Source organism: Lineus longissimus, chromosome 16 (genome assembly GCF_910592395.1).
Source record: "Lineus longissimus chromosome 16, tnLinLong1.2, whole genome shotgun sequence".
NCBI lineage: Eukaryota > Metazoa > Nemertea > Pilidiophora > Heteronemertea > Lineidae > Lineus > Lineus longissimus.
In genome coordinates, this window is record NC_088323.1 from 7057864 (window position 1) to 7078417 (window position 20554).

General features: G+C 40.4%; 1 protein-coding gene across 6 annotated transcripts in view; it reads left to right on the plus strand.

Moving 5' to 3' along the window:
* The window catches only part of LOC135500657 (plexin domain-containing protein 2-like), an 85003-nt gene that overhangs the window by 44764 nt on the left and 19685 nt on the right, over positions 1-20554 (plus strand). For 3 of the 6 annotated variants that reach the window (XM_064792247.1, XM_064792251.1, XM_064792252.1), the window contains exons 3-9: positions 8469-8839; positions 9761-9916; positions 10391-10460; positions 10992-11114; positions 11410-11478; positions 13443-13507; positions 15515-15611. In XM_064792247.1, coding sequence (XP_064648317.1) covers positions 8469-8839; positions 9761-9916; positions 10391-10460; positions 10992-11114; positions 11410-11478; positions 13443-13507; positions 15515-15611 — 951 coding nt within the window. Of the gene's footprint in view, positions 1-8468; positions 8840-9760; positions 9917-10390; positions 10461-10991; positions 11115-11409; positions 11479-13442; positions 13508-15514; positions 15612-16700; positions 16795-20554 lie in introns of all 6 variants that reach the window. The other 3 variants (XM_064792248.1, XM_064792249.1, XM_064792250.1) reach the window with 3 other exon arrangements.

The following is a 20554-nucleotide window of genomic DNA, read 5'->3' on the forward strand; positions in this document are numbered from 1 at the left end:
CTGAGGTGAATTGGGTACCATGCTGGGGTGAATTTGGTACCATGCAGGAGCGAATTGGGTACCAACTTGCAGGAGTGAATTGGGTACCATGCAGGAGCGAATTGGGTACCATGCAGGAATGAATTGGGTACCAACTTGCAGGAGTCAATTGGGTACCATGCAGGAGTCAATTGGGTACCTACCTGGCAGAGATAGCCATGAATGTTGCGTTCTTGCGCTGAGAGGCATAAAAACCAACAGGGAAACTGTTATAATGAAAAATGTCCAAAACTTTCCAAATTTTCAGTTAGATAATAAAGTTTGAAGCCATATCTCATTTTGCTCTGAAACTCTTCATTTATTCATTATAAACTTCTGGTACACTTTCTGATAATTTCGCTCTTTCGCATCAAATGTTTTAGCTTCGTCCTGTCTCTAATTCCCATCGAGAATCCAGGTTCATCAAATCAGATTTTTCTCGGCCTGAGTCAGAATCGCGATCTTTTCCTATCCATCACTCTCCCCTGTGGTTCGTAAAATAAAGGATTCAACGTCTCGAAGGAAGTCTAGTCATAGACTAAAAAGATTTGCAGATCATTCATCCAACTTCGTGGATTAATTCACGCAGAGTTAATTCCCGATTTGAGAGTGGTTAAAAAAGCAATTTCTTGTCATCGATATTTAACTCTTTTGAGGTTCAGTTTGATGGTAAAAAGAATTTGCATGGAAGGGGTTAAGACACAAGTGAGTTATATATCCTAATTAGTAGAGTAATTTAGCAGCCTAATAAACAGCCTTTCCAGCAGACTAATTAGCAGCCTGATTAGCAGACTTGAATTACAAGACATCAACTTCTAAAGCTTGAAAATGGCATCATACAACAAAATATGCCTTGAGGATCACGTGTGGAATCCTGCTATCGCTCTTTGTCATTCTCGTTAACGGCCGTCGTACACACGAATAGTCGTCCAATCAAAATCATCAACCGATCAGAACATACGTCAGCATGTCAATTACGCTAGTCGACATGATAAACTCGCAACTACGACGTTTGTGAATTGGCTGGCGGCTGTGTCGTTACCGAGATATTGTGTGAAAATTTGCGCTGTTGGATGATTCATGCTTTGGGGTCTCAGGAAGTAAGGCTGAGATGTAAGCAACAAGAAAGATAATGAACTTGTTGATGATGGATACCGGTATCAATGCCTCTAGTGTCCTAGCATCTTTTTGTCTCACTTTCTTTCAGCCAAAACCATGTAAGCCTCATGAGGCCTGGTTTCAGACATTTTGTGTTTCTGTGTGCATATACAGCGGACACCTCTCTATTAAGGACAACCTGTCTATTAAGAACACTTGTTTTGGTCCCATATTGGTTGTTTCCATTCAACTTGACCTCTCTAATCAGGACACCTCTCTATTAAGGACAGCACTTGTCAGTCCCGTGGGTGTCCTTGTTAGAGAGGTTCTACTGTACATATTCAATAGTGGGTGGCTGGGTCTTTCATGGACTGATTTTAAAGGCTGGGTATGCTGTTTTTATTTGCTCGTGGGTCAGGAAAATAGAATGCAATTACATGTGTATACACAAACTGTAATGCAGTTGTCATGCATGCAACTTTGCTGAAAATTTGTATTTATAGTTTTTGTGTCTACTCAATGGCAATTCCATGAAGGTTAAGTCAAATTACTACTGGATTGAGAGAGAAACTTACAGAAAGTTTCGAATAGCATCCGCCATTCCTCGTCAGCTGATCTGCTGTTGTTGTTGTTGTTGTTGTTCGGTAATAGAACTTTCGGAAGTGTGTCTCGATATTGAAATTTGAATGGCTCATTTGAGCAGCACTTGATAAGCTGAGCGGCACTTGATAAGCTGAGCAACACTTGATAAGCTGAGCGGCACTTGATAAGTTGAGCGGCACATGATAAGCTGAGCGACACTTGATAAGCTGAGCGACACTTGATAAGCTGAGCGGCACATGATAAGCTGAGCGACACTTGATAAGCTGAGCGATACTTGATAAGTTGAGCGGCACTTGATAAGTTGAGCGGCACTTGATAAGCTGAGCGACACTTGATAAGCTGAGGGACACTTGATAAGATGAGCGGCACTTGATAAGATGAGCGGCACTTGATAAGCTGAGCGGCACTTGATAAGCTGAGCGACACTTGATAAGCTGAGCGACACTTGATAAGCTGAGCGACACTTGATAAGCTGAGCGGCACTTGATAAGCTGAGCGACACTTGATAAGCTGAGCGACACTTGATAAGCTGAGCGGCACATGATAAGCTGAGCGACACTTGATAAGCTGAGCGACACTTGATAAGCTGAGCGGCACTTGATAAGCTGAGCGGCACTTGATAAGCTGAGCGACACTTGATAAGCTGAGCGGTTATTTCAAAAATGTTTCCTCTTCGTGCCTGATTTTGTAAGCTGTCAAAAAACGTTGCGTACACCAATTGCTTTTGATCCATTACGTGCAACTACGGATCAAAAGATAAAACTTCGACGCGCCTGGGATTAAAAAGTTATTAAACTGTGATGAATGTTTTTCCTTGGAGGATTTTAAAATGTTCAGCTAATGAGCATTCCCGTGGAGATTATGCCAAGTTTACAGCAATGTGATGTACAGCGATTCAATTGGTGTCATATTGTGCTGCTCGCCATGAAATAAAGGGCACAGGAATTTAAAAGTGGAATTTTGAGGAAAAAAAAGTATAGCTGACAACAGCAGGTCGACAGTGTCACCATCTATTATAAGAACCATGCATTAATAGTGTACATATGTCCTTTGTGCTCTCAACTCTTCAAATTCACTGTCAATGAACAGTTCTTATGATATATGTCAACAGTGTCTATATGCTGTTGTCAACAACTTTTTTTCTTCAAAATTTCACTTCGAAACACACTTAAGTGTTTAGTTTGAGGTGTTTTTGAATAGAAATTGATAGCGTGGCATGTTGTAAACTTCTTTTTACTGTAAACTTATGTGTCGTTTTACTGTATCTTTCCAGGTAAGTTTACTGGTACTGACCCAAGTAAAGGTAGTCTTAACTGATACTGATCCAAGTCAAGGTAGTGTTTACTGATAATCATCCAAGTCAAGGAAGTGCTCCTTGTCAAGGTAGTGTTTACTGATACTGATCCAAGTCAAGGTAGTGTTTACTGATACTGTTCCAAGTCAATGTAGTGTTTATTATTGATCCAAATCACGGTAGTGATTCAAGTTAATGTAGTGTTGACTGATACTGATCCAAGTCCAGGTAGTAATACTGATACGCATAAGCCATAAGTGCTATGCTAAGATGGGCATCTAGTTTTCATAAAATGATGCAAGGATTCATAAATAGTTCACCACATGGGCCTTACATGGTTGGCAGCGATCCTGATACACAGACAAAAACATGGAGAGGAAAATCATGTACTTTTATCGCCCTAACATCTCTTTCCAATGTGGCGACTAATCTCATCTGGCGGGAATTCATGCTGGTCAGATGTTTGTGTATCGCCGGCAAATCTCATTAGTCGTTTTCGCCGCGGTAATATTCTCGAGGGACATGATGCGCGGATAGCAAGTTGATGGGGGGGAATTGGTATTAATCGTCTGAGGATACGCCCCGGGAGATTACCGCTGCTTTACATGTAGGTCAGAATGCTATTCGGCTACCTGTCATGAGTATGCATCTTGTGTGTAGACAAAGAGATTGGTCTGAGAACTTGCAAAGACCGGCGTTCGTGGTCAGTTTGGTTCCAAATGTGTTCAGAAGCTTTCATTGCTAGGTATTCCGGTTTGGTGACCCCGGTCTACTGGCCATGAAGAATACGGGTCACCCAAGGGACATCACTCCCTATGATGCATGTAGAGCATCTTTGTACCAGAAAATGTGTGACAGGGTGTGTTTTTTTCGGCAAAGCATGACCCAAGCAGGGCAAATAAAACACCCATCTTTCAGTCGAGCCCTGCAGTAGGCCCAGAGGCATACTTCAAATGTCACCCATCACAGCAAAGACAGTCTTACTCTCTGTTTCCCGGATTCTTATGGCTCGATTGCCTGATATTACCGCTCACGTTTTGTTTGAACATGGGTCTGTCAAGATTTACTGTTACCTTTAAAAAATCTACATCTTAGTTCTAAATCTCCTTGTGAAGAACATTATGAGCTGGGGCTTAGGGAGTATTCTGCGCCATTATATGATTGACAACTACAGCTCAAAAATGATGCTTGGCATCAATCCGCCTTTGATTACTTTTTCCCAGTGCAGTTGGGATTGATGGTAAATTTTGTAGAGAACCTTTTTTCACTGCGTCTGTAGTCATGTTGCTTTCCAATTAGTTTTTGTTTACACAAGGAAAATTTTGATGGCATTCGGATTTGATCAGATCTCATCGGGTCTTTTTGTTGTCATGTAAACAGCCCTTATTTAAAACTCCTGTAGTAAAACTCCCCACGCCATGATTTACACTGTGTTGTTCAAACGATAATTTCAAAACATAATCGATTGGCCTGTGGTGAAAAAAAGGTTGCGGAACAAATTTTAATTAGTTTTCTGGTGGATCGTCAATCTACGATCGGAATATTATTCATGCGAAGAGAAAACAGAGACAAATTGGAAGAGTTTGGTTGCCCTCTGGGCAAAAATGTTTATAGTGAAATTGAACATTTTCAGAATGACTGAATGTTGGTTTGGTAACGAGCATCAAAGAGGTTCACCCTTTAAGGGAAAGGTATAAGGTGTTAAAAAATAGTCTATGCAGTTTAAAGTTGAATTAATTTTTTCTGAACGCAATATTTTTGCTGCAGTTTCATGCAGTTAGAACAAGTAGTGATTCAGTGTTGCCTGGTCCAATCTCCATTGAAAAAAACCAAGGCACTATTCCATAATGAGCAATTCAAAAAGTCATTTTTGTGAGAAGCTTCATCAAATTGCCAAAGTAAATCTTGCCAAGTGAGCTTATTGGTTACATGAGAGTAATAAAATCAGAAAAACTAGCATTACCCGTTGAAACTATTGCGCTATTAGTGGCCGCATAGCAGCCAGTAAGCATGGGGGTACGTTTATTATTCAGTTGGGATATAGGTTTAATCTTTTGGTCTGATGTCCATCGGTCCAGGCGTCCACCTGAGGCAGTTTCTTGCAGATTGCTTGTCAGATTGGTTTCATATTACTGTGTGAGCAGGGCATGGATTCTAGTTGGTTGCCTGGTGATACCCGCAGACAGGAGATTTTCTGTCTCACTGAGTGATGATAATCACATGTTGCAGCAACAAAAATTGTTTGTTTGCACAGCGCTTTATGTATTGAATTTCAGCATCCAATATAACTGTCATATTTCATGCTGAGGGAAAACTTCTTAAAGAGCGTGTTTCCCCTCAGTAATTTTTAATGAATTTATCCTTTGTGTGAACGTCGGGTGTGGAAAATGAAATTTGTTATAAGTGATGATGGATGTGTAAGGGGGCGTAGCGTGATGAGAATTTAATCAACGTGAGAGGTTGTAATATATTTCTTCAATAACTTCCTTATTAACCCTTATAAATTCGTTGCCAGGGCATGATTGTCGTTGCAATACTGAAAAAAGGCAATCTAAGCCAAAATATTTGATAAGTGGGATTATATTTGTATCATTTGCTTTATATATGTATGCTGTGAAGTGGTGTTAACGTTTCTTGTGTAAGGGCATGAGGAAGGACCCATTTTGGGCTGAAAATTTGAAAGTAGTGTATGGTACCCTTGATGTCCAAGAAGTTTTGCCAGTGTGCAAGACAAGGTGGGGTGCCAAGCAGTAGTTTAAGGCTGGGCGGCCCTTTAGAAACCCTTTGCAAAATTCAAGAGCTAGGTATGGTGGCTGCTTCCCTTCCATGGTAGGATGGTAAGGTGCCAAGGTAGGGTGGAACACCCTGACATATGGTCTTGTGGAGAACACGGCGACAGGCTTTGTAGTTTGGGAGAACTTTCCCAGAAACCTCACCATGTTGATCAAGGCGAAACGACACACCAGTGGGCACAAAATTCCTGGAACTGTAGAGGTAAAACCCAGCTGATGGCAACATGAGAAAGGACCGTTACAATAGTGATTGTTACGCATTTAGATATATAGAAAAAACATCTGTGAACATAATATTCCTGAACAGGTTTTTAAGAACGCTTGACAGATTTGCTGATAAATAGTTGATAAGGTTATGATAAATTTTTCTGAATCGACTGTGCGGGGAAAGGTTATTGTCCTGTCAATATCTGCAGGTAAGAGAATAAATAGTGGCATCCGTGTCATTTTGGTGTCTGGTGTTAGACATTTGTTTTCAAATGAAGTATTTAAAGGTGATTTTGTGAAAACGAGCGCTACAGCCAAAGAAAATGAACCTTCTTATTAATGTTTAAAAGTCCAGCGCAGATCAGTTATCGGGATTTAGCCTGATGAACATGTGCACCATAGGGCCCGCAATAGGGTTCCTTACAGGAACTCATATATAACTTGATGATGCTTCAATAGCTTTGATACTGACTGAGGGGAAGGGCATTTTATTGCTCGAACAAAATTAATTACACGAACAACAGAACAGTTGCGTTGGTGCTACTACTGTTCATCATAGCTTGTTATAAAAGATGAACTTAAAGAGATCCATTCGTGGCACAAGTCATTATTTAGACAAAATTAAAGATACTTTTTTGCTTCATATAGCAAAGCAGACTTTTTTCTCCATTCATCCTAAAAAGAACCTGTCAAAATGAACATTTATCTGTCTCTGATCATCAAAGAAAATCCTCTAGAACTCGTTGAAAATCCCGCAGAAGTTAAACGCACCAATCGTGCGTCTTCGTTTCTGAAAAATGAATCTACGGAGTGCAATACTACAGCTTATTGATGGCGGAAAATCCCGTCGGATGTTCACTGTGACGTTGCAGTAATTGAATTCTGTCAAACGGGTGATCGCTAGAACGAGCCAGGAGATACAAGATCTCGGGAAGAAGGAATGGTTACAGCGTATGGAGCTCTTCAGACATTTCATCGAGGCAGGAAGCCGCAAATCTTGCATTGCCTGATGGGATTCTATAGCAGTAGTTTGTAAAGCTTCCTGCTTGTATTTTGTATAGCTTCCTGCTTGTATTTTGTATAGCTTCCTGCTTGTATTTTGTATGTTACTTGCTCTTAAAGGATCAGCAGAGTAATGTTAAAGGGCATTATTGTCATATTCTAAAGATTCGTTGGCAACGACCAGAAATATGTTATTCTTTGAGTAGTTTTTATTGTCGACCATTATGACCATGCGGGAATCTACATATGGGTACAACCAAGTATATAGATTAAACAGACAGCAGAAAGGAGTGGTAGCCATTCGATAAGAAGCCCAATCATCTTGAAAAAGCCCCCTGTTGTCAGAAATTGGTACCTTGTGCTACATAAGATGCTGTGGTATTACTTCCACATTCTTAGTCTTTATGATTTCTTGGTATATGTGAGCAAGAGTAGACTTGCAGTAAGTTGAAAAAAAATTAAATCTAAGATCATAATAGTTTAGTTTGTGTAATAGCATCAGCAAAAATTATATAGAGGCTCAATGACAAGGTCGAAGACTCTTCGCTGTCCGTCAAGCATTTGGCAGTTGGACTCGTAAAAAACAAAATCTCGACGTTTTTATAGATTGTTTGGTAGCAAATCAAAGAAGACGAAGTTACAAAACAACTCCCTTTAAGCGAGTTCTGGAAAGTAGTCATCGATATCCCTTCTGGAATGGTTGGCGTGGCCATAACATCAGTGACCCCCTGACCTCCCGAAGAACAGGGTAATAGAAGTACAGGGTAATAGAAGTACAGTATAAGTAGTGCTTTGAAAGGAACAACCACAAAACAACTGCGCGCTGGACAGCACATCCAATCATGGTGCATTCATAGCAATTTCTGCCTCCGTGCAACCAATTAAGAGAACCTTACTACTCAATTATCCTGATGGTGAATTACGCCATCTCAGTGCCGCGCGAGCACCGATGCTGTGATAGTAATTAGCAGTCGGATATGAATCGTAGATGATTATGGTTGATGAGATACTCGAATAAATGAAAGTGATGAAGTAGAATTAGTCACTGTCATACAGTGCACCGGCTTTGGATTACTGCTCAAGGTGAGTATAAAGAGGGCAAAATCGAAAAAAATAACAAAATGAACCATAGCGCAGCATAACTTGTACTGATGCAAGTATCGGTGTGTATGTTGTACCCCCTCCCTCCCTGTCTGACGTAATGAATGACCTACCCCACCCCCACTGAACAATTTCAAAGGGAGCTAGGCCCAGTGCTTGTAACCATATTCCAAATTGACCCCCTCCCTGTCTCCGGGGTGTGAACTAAATTTATTACTGTGTAAGTGACAGTTCCCCTCATTGTAAATGTACTTTGTAGGAGAAGTCCATTCAAGGCCATAAATTCTTAGCAAATTTCTGTCAGAAGATGAAAAGGAGCACCGTCTCATAAAATCTCTCATCTATCGTTGCAGGTCCATACTACAGCAATCTTGAGCGATCACAAGGAGGCGTCCATCTTGATTATCGTGATATTCATCTGCTGCGACTTAAAAGAGCAGCACAGGACCCTGATGTGGCCCCAACTGGCGGAAATGTTGGAAATGTTAACGGAGTAACTAATGTTACTGCCACAGCAGCTACCACTCGGTCAACGATCCCAACAGCTGAGGTAAAGACACTTCCCCCGAGCACAAAACTCCCTGCATCGACTCCACCAACAACTGTCGAACAAACCACGAATCCACCTACTACAACACCCAGGCCAACGACTACAAAGCCAACTGGGGCACCTCCCACTACAGCGAAGTCTAAGCCAGAGGGGACCACGGAACCAATTACTGTGGTAGGTATTTTCTCAACTGGTGGCGTGTTTTGCTCAATGGAACCCTCTTAAGATTGATGGAAGCTTGGAGGGGCAGCATGGTCGAATGGTTAAGGTTAAGTCATCTTCCCACCATTGTGGGTTTGGAACGGTAACTGGAAAAACGCCGACCGACCGACCGACCGACCGACCTACCGACCTGCCAACCTACCGTCATATGCAGTATCCCTTTCGCTTCTCTATAGCACATGTATCTGTGTAGTGCCCAGCGCAATGGACGTGATGGAGTCCGACATGTCTGACAACAGCATCTTCAGTCAATTATACAGGGAAAACGATCCCACGCGGTAAGGAACTGATAACGATACTCTAAAGATATGCTTGGTCTACATGGTCGGTGGATATAAAAACATGATTTGGGCCTAATCTATGCACTGTAGTTTTTCTACTCGAGTGTCTCGACCGATGCAATGCACGAACTGCAACGCGAAACATGCATTTGTTGTCATTTGAACAGCGCACGTGCGCTTGTTTACAATTTCATTTCACATGACCTGCTATCGTGGATTGGATATATCACATTGACTTATGAGACCTGAGACTCAACTACGAAACTCCTTGGGTCGGTAGGTCGGTCGGTCGGTCGGTCGGCGTTTTTCCGGTTACCGTTTGGTACCCAGCTCGAACTTCTCGCTTTTGACTTTGGCAATATGCTTTACTTCCGTTTCAACAATCCTCGGATGAACCTTTAAACCAAGGTTCCTTGTAATATGTGCCCCTGTCAGGGTAGAGAAAGACCTTATCCTAGTCAGAAACATGAGTAGCTTGTGATAGATTCATCCTTAGTCAGAGATGGAATCACTTGGTTAAAAATAAATTCCAATTTACCTTTAATACTAGCAGAATCACCCCGCTAATGATTAACATCTCTGCAACTTTCAGGTTGAAAACAATCACAAGTATTATCAGTCAGTCATCATAAAAAATGAGGAGGAAGCACAGAAATTGTGGATCGACCCTTACAGTATGGAAAACAAGGATAAAGGTCACAAGGTCGTGCAGCATTCGATCCTTTCTGATAGCCACAGGACTGCTGCGGTATGTATAAGGGACAGAAAAAGATTTGCACACCTGAATTTGGGCCCACATTTGTGTAATGTTAGAGTGGTCACTTTCTTGAAATATAATTACTAGGTGTATCACTTTCCCTGCCTAGCCTACTGGTCCATCTTAGGTTAGCCTCTGAGGCAATCATGGTACCAATTTATAGGCCTACTCCTTGGTCAGGGGAAGCAATGTAACTTTTGGTGTCTTGCTCAAGGATGCAGAGATGAAACAGCGATGATCCACCTGAGAAATAATTGTACCACCTCCTAATCATGAACCCAGCACTCGAACCACTTGGCCCCTCATCTTCCCTCCTAGAAGTAAGGAACTAGGAGTTTGCTTTATTTTATTATGACGTTTGCAAGAAACTGCATTGCCATCTATCCATTTTGAAATAGAACTACTACAGAATTATGTTAAGTGCATCATCTAATCATCTAACTGATCATGCTCTTGTTTTTTCAGACCGTTCCAATCTCCTTCAACTTCCTCTTCTACGGCCACCTTGTGTCAAAAATTACAATTGCAACTGGTGGTAGGTATTCTGAACATCTGATTAGAATTGTCTGTTGTTTAGCATTCCGTATGGCAACCTCTATTGAAATCCGAGAACCAAACTATACAAAAAACCTGGCCTAACCATCCACTGTGCAAGGGCCACGTGGTCATGTGTTTGGAGTATGGATTTGCTATCCGACATAAATGCATCAGATTGCTTGTGAGCTTGGGCAGGTCACTTACTTCATTTCTAGTGCTACATACTTTGAATGGAGGCGGAAGCCCGATGTGTCTTTGCCTTGGGAGGCAAAATATACCATCCAATTGAGAAAAAACTTCCTCCGTTCTGGTTAAAGATAACAGTCACGAGGCCAATAATACTAAGTGGAGCCCAACCATAGTGGCATGCATCCATTGACACGCAGGAGTGACTAGCAGTTGTCACAACCATGTGGTGTGGTCTGGTCCAGCCTATTATCAATTTTTTTTTTATATTTCCACATTTTGAGACGAAATATCAATTCAAGTACGGCCATGGCAAATTTATTGACTTATCATTTCTTTTCAGGTTTTCTGTACATGAGCAAATTTCTGCACCAATGGTTGACAGCTACCCAATATATTGCCCCATTGATGGCCAACTTCGATAGCACCCTTGGTACAGCGTCTGATATACACTACATAGACAATGGTAAGGCTTGGTTTAGTACGGATACTGTGGCTATCTTGGTGAAGATGAGTGCATGACGAAAAATAGAATTGAATAAAAAGTATCGGGTCTGTAATTCCAATATTCCAATATCACGTGGATATTTTTCCCATTACCACTTTTGTTGCCAGACTTTTTTTTGGCTATGAAATGTTCAGGGCCAGATTTAAGGCTTCTCGACCCCCAATACCAACCCTTGTAGTCTGTTCCTCCTGTCCAGGATACAATTCCTTTTCTGCCGACCTCCATCACAGATTAATTCATATCTTTCTTTCAGGCACATTGTTTCTCGTCCAGTGGCACAACATTCATCTGAAGGACGAAGCGGGTAAGGATGGAAATGAAAGTAAGGCATTCACACTTTCTAACTCGTTCACCAGGGGGTTTGGAACTGCCAGGATGCGTAGGGGGGGAAGCACAACGGCTGCTCTAATGTCAACATTTCTAGTCAGAAATTGCCGTGATCACTACTAGCCTGTGGGGTGACCCTCTTTAGAAACAACTCAAAAAACGGTACTTGGAAGTAGATTGTAACAGATCTAATTTTGACAAAGTCTGATAACAGTTTTTGGAAAGATATTGTGACGTATCTAATTTTGGCAAACTCTAAAAACGGTTTTTGGAAAGATATTGTAAGAGGTCTAATTTTGGCAAACTCTAAAAACGTACATGAAAGGATATTGGAGCAGATCTATTTTTGGCGATCTTTTTCCTTCAAATACCCTGGCAATTTCAAACTAACGAATAAAAAAACGGTATGTAAGTACTTAGGCAAAGTTCCCTGACATGAACATATTCCGAAATTTGATAAAATGCATGGGTGTCGGCAAAAATCAAGGAGGACACGGGTAGTCCTTTAGCACTTTTGGCTTCTGTGAAAAAAGAAGATGGAACTAACAAACTGTCATCAGGTTGCAGGGAAAGGGTCATAGTGCCTTGAGTGATTTTAGGGTATACCTCATGCACTAACAAAGGGTTGTTTACATTCTAACAATTCACTTTGGTTGGATACACTGAGTATTTCTGGATGTCCGTGTTTTGCCTAAGTACTTGAATTTTTTTACGACATATCATGTGCCAATGCTAGATGTGTTCTCCTGTTCTATTCACTGTCCGCTTCTTAGGCTTGCACAGTCAGCCTTTAAAATTGGTCTAGGGCCCGATAACAAAGAGAGTCTTAATTAAGAATACGTACCAGCTTAATGTTGATGAATTTTATCTGTTCTCGATGCTTTGGCGTTTATTGACGTCAATCAACAACAACAGGACACAACAGGACGGCGTCCAAAAAACAGTCAAATATTAAGTATCAAGTTGAAGAGTGTGGAACCAGTTTTACTACTCCAATATTGTCATGTGTGTCACTGCATTTGCTCTACTGATGGGGTAACCAGTATCTCCACGATGGCTAGCACAGCTTTTTTTACCCCCTTTGTAGGGGAAATCAAGAGATATGCATGATTCCTCATTTAGGCAATCCAAGGAGACTTAGAAAATAAACTGCCTTCAGAATTTACCATACACAGAATAACATGGCCCAATTCCCCGCTGCTTGACCTCCACCTGCCTGTAGTATTGAGCCAACTGCCTTCTGTGTACAGAACACACTCCACTGCTTCTCTTTAATGTTTCGAAATCAATGTGATTTGCAAGCTAATGGGTGCTCACGAATTCACTTTCCTGCCACCCCTCTCCCCTCTCAACTCAAGCACTCTGCTTATGTCTATAGACACTACAGAAGGAGGTGTTGTATCACATCTGTATCACATATCACTAAAACAGTTTTGTCTCACAATTCACAGCTTTGGCTAGCTTTTTTCTGAAGTCACAGTGTTACTGCTGCTTGCGTAAGACTTTGGTGGTCAAACATCAATTTTTCAATCGCCCACAACAACCTTGTTAACACATTTTGCTTACTGCGTTCAACTAAATGCTTGAGTTTTCTTATAGCAGACTGGGTGTGGGGAGACCTTGAACATATTCCTTATAACTGAAAATTGAAAAAAAGTAGTACATGTAATGCTTCTTTCGTGGGTAGGATAATGCTCACCTCTATCTTTTGTCCTGTTTCCTCATAGGTTATTGGTAAACTGTTCACAAAAATACTTTTTTTAACCCCCCGAAAAGGCCTGAAATATATAAGACTTTCCTCTCTCTAATCAGTGTGCAGAAGACCTTGTCAATTGCCCATCCTACCGTACATTTCTTTTGGTCACATCTTCGGTATTCGATTGAATTCTTTTCTTTGATAATTCTCAATTATGGCCGAAGGGAACGTCAAATTTAAACGATTCACCGTGTCTTTTCCAGCTGGTCCGTTCACATTCCAGACAGCCATACGAGAAGATGGATTGATCATTTTCAATTACAAACAAGTAAGTGGCCTGCATTGGTGTGTTAGGTGTACCTCAGGTGTTCAATTAATTGACTTTGATTCAAATTCGATTCCAAATCATTACAGATATTATGCCCCTGTTAACATTTCATGCTCGTCATTGTGAAAAAATCCTACTGTCCCTTGTTGATTCAAAGATCCATCTAAATCAGTTAAATATGTAAATCTGAATGATGTCAATTTTGTCTTTGCCCGAAATGTGTCCCTTCCTTGCTTTTTCATCGCACCAACATCTGGAAGCATCATGGATGATTACTTGTAACCGTCTCGAGAATTTGAGATTTTGTATTTGTTCCAGTTGTTGAGCTACTCATTGTCTTCGTTGGGGTGGTTCGTGAAAGATGGTGTCGGTTTTGAAGCAAAACACCAAAATATCTAAGGAATTGAGCATGCTAGTTGCCTGATTATAACAGCATGAGATAGGTTGAACTAACAGCGCCGCAGTAATAAGCCCACAAACAAGGTCTTATCCTGTTTTAGATATCGTCACATGTCATCTATATAAGAGCAAGTATGAATTAAAGATTTAATCCATACTTGCATAGACGCATGAACTTCAGGCTCATATGATTCATTGGTCCTTATAAGTGGACAAATTCCAAGCGGGCCCTTGAATACTTAAAAATCTTTGAAATTTCCATATTTTCAAAAGAACCTTTGAATGTGACTATAAGTAGGGAAGATTGAAATGCAGTGGCCTGGTGCCCCTTTTTCTACGAAGTCTGTAACTGAGCTTACATGGGTGCCCCATCTTTCTACGAGACGTGGATATGTCCCAAGTAACTAAGCTTACATGGGTGCCCCATCTTTCTACGAGACGTGGATATGTCCCAAGTAACTAAGCTTACATGGGTGCCCCATCTTTCTACAAGACCTGGATATGTCCCCAGTAAGTAAGCTTTCATAGGTGCCCCATGTTTCTATGAGACCTGGATATGTCCCTTATAAGAAAGCTTACATTGGTGCCCTATGTTTCTATGAGAACTGGATATGTCCCTAGTAAGTAAGCTTACATTGGTGCCCCATCTTTCTACGAGACTTGGATATGTCCCAAGTAACTAAGCTTACATTAGTGCCCCATCTTTCTACGAGACCTGGATATGTCCCTAGTAACTAAGCTTACATTGGTTCCCCATCTTTCTACGAGACCTGGATATGTCCCTAGTAAGAAAGCTTACATTGGTGCCCCATGTTTCTACGAGTCCTGGATATGTCCCTTGTAAGAAAGCTTACATTGTTGCCGCATCTCTCTGTGAGACCTGGATCTTTCCCTAGTAAGAAAGCTTACATTGGTGCCCCATGTTTCTACGAGACCTGGATATGTCCCTAGTAAGAAAGCTTACATTGGTGCCCCATGTTTCTACGAGTCCTGGATATGTCCCTTGTAAGAAAGCTTACATTGTTGCCGCATCTCTCTGTGAGACCTGGATCTTTCCCTAGTAAGAAAGCTTACATAGGTGCCCCATGTTTCTGCGAGACCTGGATATGTCCCTAGTAAGAAAGCTTACATTGGTGCCCCATGTTTCTACGAGACCTGGATATGTCCCTAGTAAGAAAGCTTACATTGGTGCCCCATGTTTCTACGAGACCTGGATATGTCCCTAGTAAGAAAGCTTACATTGGTGCCCCATGTTTCTACGAGACCTGGATATGTCCCTAGTAAAAAAGCTTACATTGGTGCCCCATGTTTCTACGAGACCTGGATATGTCCCTGGTAAGAGAGCCTACATTGGTGCCCCATGTTTCTGCGAGACCTGGATATGTCCCTAGTAAGAAAGCTTACATTGGTGCCCCATGTTTCTACGAGACCTGGATATGTCCCTAGTAAGGAAGCTTACATTGGTGCCCCATGTTTCTACGAGACCTGGATATGTCCCTAGTAAGAAAGCCTACATTGGTGCCCCTTGTTTCTGCGAGACCTGGATATGTCCCCAGTAAGTAAGCTTCTCATACATAGTGTTCTGTAATCTTTACACTTCTTCGTCAGGTCCCAAATGATATCGCGTCACTGCCAAGGAACAATCACCCGGTAAAAGTTGGCCTCTCTGACGCATATTATTATGATCGTTATTCGAATATATCAAGTGAGTCATGCCCCCTTTTGGAATTATACCGAACTACTGTCCGGGATTTGGAAATTCAATGAGTTTCTTGCCAATGAATTTTCTTTCACTGTGGACCACAAAATGTTGGCAGACACATTATGTTCACAGTTTCGGTTGAAAATAATTTTTGGCATGAAACTCATTGCAAAATGAAGAACCTGGCTGGGCAGTAGTTTTGACATCATCCCACAGTCAGTTTCGTAATGCATGATTCGTCATAATACTGTATTTCGTCATAAGGTTATTTTGATTTCAGTTTCCATTGCGCTCGAGTGTGTCCAAGGCCTGGGGAAAAATTCTACTCGAAAATTCAAAATCAACCATGAAACAAGTGATACCATTATTTATCAATGTGTTTTTCCCGGGCCATCGACATACTCTGGAGCACCAATTCATTCCTTAGATGTATTAACTCAATTCCCTAGGGGTGCCACCAATATTGAAGTCTCCACCAATACTAAAGTCAACAGGAGCATACTACACCAGGATTAATTTATAATCGGTTTATTCAAATTGAATTTGGTGGCTTATTAAACTCAATAGATTACAAAGTTACAACACGGATTCACTTTCAGGGTTATTGTGGATTGCCTGATGGATTGGTTGTAGGGACAGATTTGTCTAGTGGTTAAGGTATCAGATATCATTTGGCTTCACTGCAAGCATGGATCCGGTAGGAGGCGGTAGAGATGTACGTCCCCCCTATTTTTGGCAGACCAATCATTTTGAAAAGTAAAAACCAATCCCAATTTATTGACCATCATTTATTGACTGAATTATTGGGAAAATGCATCTAATTTTCAACTTTTCTGACTAATTCTTTGTACAATTTACATAAATCATAAAACATAAAAGAGTTTCGATGGAATCCTATTGGTAATGATTATTTCACAATCCAAATTGCAGTGTTCAAAAGTTTTAAGCACTCATCCGGTTTGGAATAAGTTTTGGGTGCACCCCCAGGGAAGCCTGCAACCTACTAATACAATTTCCATTCAGACGTGAACCTCATTTCTGTTCATTTTGCATGATGATGTCATTTTTATTTTGCATGGTCTTATTTCCCAGGTTCCTAAAGCCATCTCAGATATATCGCGAACCGAGCACCCCGTCAAAGTCGGGACGGCCGACGCTTATTATATTGATACCCTGATACGCTCCGGTTAGTTTTCAAATTTTGTTAGATGTCCACTCGATTCATTTCATGTTGATCTTTCAGATTTCTGTATATTTTGTGGGCAATAATTCTGTTGAAGTCTAAAATACTCTCAAAACAAATATTTTGCCTCACTTACTTGATACCTGCGTGATTGGGATGGCGTCCTGATCGTTTTGGATCCTCGAGATGATGTCTTTTAAGGTTCCACTTTAGGATTTATATTCAAAGTCATTTTACTGATATCGACTTATTGCTTAGTGTTTCTCATTTGCACAGAGTGATAAGATGGATTATATTTTGTGGGATTGATGTCCTCTTTGTTTGTTACAGTACAGAAAATATACAGTGAATAGTGGAAAGTTTCAACATGAAATGAATGCTTTTCTATGATGGTCGTGGTCTTCACATACGCCCTGCCCTCTTCGGGCCAATCCTCTCACAACACAAATAACAACTTGACCTGGTGTAGCTTATTGTAAAACACTCATATGCACAATCTCTATTTTTCTTAACACCTTTAAGATGTTATCTTAATTGAATCTTGACTTTGTTGGAAAAGGCATTTCATTCTGAATGGCCTCTTGCACATATGTGAACTTCTCTGGCAAAAGGGGGTGCTTGTTGGATATAGAGAACGGGGAAAAATGAAAACGTTACTTCTTCTCTTTCCCGCAGGAAAATGATTGTATATGTCGTTTGAACTTCCAAAGTCACTTTAGAGCTGTCTGTAGGCTATAATATAAGTGGTAGAGAAAAAAACATCAGATAAGACGATCTTACCACATGTACTAATGGTTTTTCTCAAAATAGATACTTGAACGAATGAAGTAGCAATTCCCCAATGGCTGACATGTATTGTATATCAGGGATTTTGTGCACTGTCAGCCAATGCCAATGTCTTCGGCACCAAGTGCCCCCTTTTTGCCAGGGCAGGCCTCGTAGACACTACAGGCTAGTGATTTCTGCTAGAACGTTATAATTGTGCAGTATTCCAGCACAGTGCACTGCATCAAACATTCTTTCTAATTTCTGTGCATCAATAGATAAAGTCTTATGCTTCTTAACAAGTTTTACCTCTTCGCCTTAATAGTTATCATAGACGTCGTAAAAAAATCATCAAGGAGTTATACCTTCCTATAGATGCAGTTCACCCACACAGAGGTAGAGCACACAACATAACCTGTTGAATACTCGAGAGTCAAAAATGTCGGGGTTTAGGACCTCGTTTCAGATTTATTTTTCTCCTTTCTTTTTCATGTTGTAACACTAGTCCCATTTGTTTAAAGCCCATAGCCTAACTAATGCTGGCTGTATAGGGAGACTTAAATAATCTTCTCTTAACTGTGAAAGTCTTGAATTTTTCGATATTGTAACAAATTTTGATTTTAACGCGGTCACAGCTTGATGCTACCATGTGAATTTAATATTACCTTCACCTCAGAATTGCTGAAAAGAATCCTGCCTTTGGCCACTTCTTTGGTCCGAAAAGATTCATTAGCTTAGATTGGATAATTTGGTGAAAGTTATGATTCTGTGTTTATTTCGATCTATTTCCTCTTCCTACTTTCTTATTTTCACATTTATTAAAATCATCTCAATTTCATTTGCTAGATGTTCTTAAATATATATTTGGGGCAGGTGAGGTTACTACAAACTTCTCAGTTGCATAATGTTTTGTTGAAGTCATATAGAACAACTTAATACGGATAAAATACAGATTCTAGTGATATACAGGGTGTAAGAAAATAGGCTTGCTACTCTTAAAGTTGATCGGTGTCCAAATTCAAAGGGTCACTTTAACATCCCCTGGAAGATTCTGGATGGCAAATCACTTAGAGTCTTTTGGAAAAGGCTCTACAAGAAGGGGGATTGTTAAGTTAACGATGCCAGCACTTGAAGTTCATTTAATCAATTGAGGTTGATGAGTATTTGATTTTTGACTTCATGATGCCAGCACTTGAAGTTTATTTACTCGAGTAAAATGAATACGAACATGACTTTTAACTTCATGATGTCAGAAATTGAAGTTCATTTACTTGAGTAAAATGAATACGCTAGTTTGATTTTCTGGACATCGTGAAGCCACCTGGATGAATGATTCATCTTCATTGTAAATTTCTTTTAATTGATTATGAATTACATTGATTAAAGAACCATCTGAGTATGGTAAGACACAAGTAGCTTGTTGTGGGACCCATGTTCTCCTCAATCGTACAGTGGTTAATGACAAAAGCATGCTCGGTGTCCGAACTAAAATCCCATCCTGACGTATTATCCCAATTTCTGTTTTTGACCGGGAATGGATTGTTGTCCTAATGTAACTGAGAGGTTTATATCGTTTTGTGATCGTATTGTTTATAGATGCGTCTAGTCTTGAGCATTTCACCGTCCTAAGTTCTCAATTTGTTGTGAGGATGACTGTACTGCGTTTTCTCTTCATTGGACTTCATCCATTATTTTGTGGAGATAGTTTGTTTGACATATATCAGGCCAATAATTTAAATGCTACCACCATTTTATCGAAAACATCTGCTAAGTGCCTTGCCAAGGGGCGTCTTGTTCTTAGACAGGTTTGAAATGTGTCAAATCTGGCCAGTAGTTATTGCTTAAAGCATTTTGTCAAATGATCAGCTGAGCACCTGGCCTAATGGCGTCTTCTTTCTTGGCAAGTTTGAAATGTGTGAAGTTCAATTCATCCTCAGTTATAGCTGGGTAAAGTTATAACTTGTGGAAATATTTCAAACAATTAGTCTGACTTGGCTGTAACTATTAAGTTAAAAAATTATGATAATCCGTGAAGAGAACAATTTTGTGCGTCACCCTCCTCACAATAGAAAATCGGACGGTGTTTGTCATTATGTCCCACCTGGGGCACTTAGTGGTTCTTATTTCTCTGTATGTGTGAAGATTATACAGTATCTTATATTTCATGTGTAAGTATTCGTTGGACCAGTTATCTATGCTTTCTATCAATAAAATGGTTTAGAAATACAGTGGGACTTGTCTTAGCTGACACCTCTCTATTAGGGTCAATGTATTTTGTCCCAAATTGGTCAATTCCATTAAATTTGACATCTGTTATCATGACAGGTCTCAATTAAGGACAGTCAGCCCCAAGGGTGTCCTTAACAGAGAAGTTCTACAGTCGTGAATGAAATTCATGTCGGTTTACATCATTCGGCTCTGCCCAGTGCTTTGAACAGTTAGGAAAAAGCAATGATAAGCCTATTCAAATTTTATACTTTGTTATAATTGTGATACATTTAAACAGTTTTGGTTGAGTTGTGTCATGCTGAAATTTGTGACAATAACAAGTGGTGTCTGAAGGTGCTTTAAATGTGATGCGTCCCTCGGTGCAGTAAACTTCTGTCTGTTAGTGAAATTTTTGAATTTAAACTTTTTGTAATGTAGGGTTGTTCCGGGGATGAGATTCATCTTGGTTCAGATAAGGTGGTTTCAATAGGCACCTTTGAACTATATTGCTGCAATAATGATAATCAGGTCAAACTTCTTCAAATCCCACATCACCCGCAGCGAAAGGGTTGAGGGATAATCTGCCCACTCCTTTAGATGTAGAACAAACCTGTTTAAGGGATAATCCGTCTTCTTCTTTAAATCTTGCAATTGCCTTTTCTTCATTAGGGTATAATTCTCGAAGCATGACTTGTGTTTTAGGCCACCAATCCCAGTTCTGCTCATCAAGGGAAATGAATTTCTGATGAGAAAAAGATTAATTAACTTACGACTCATAATTCGAATTCTG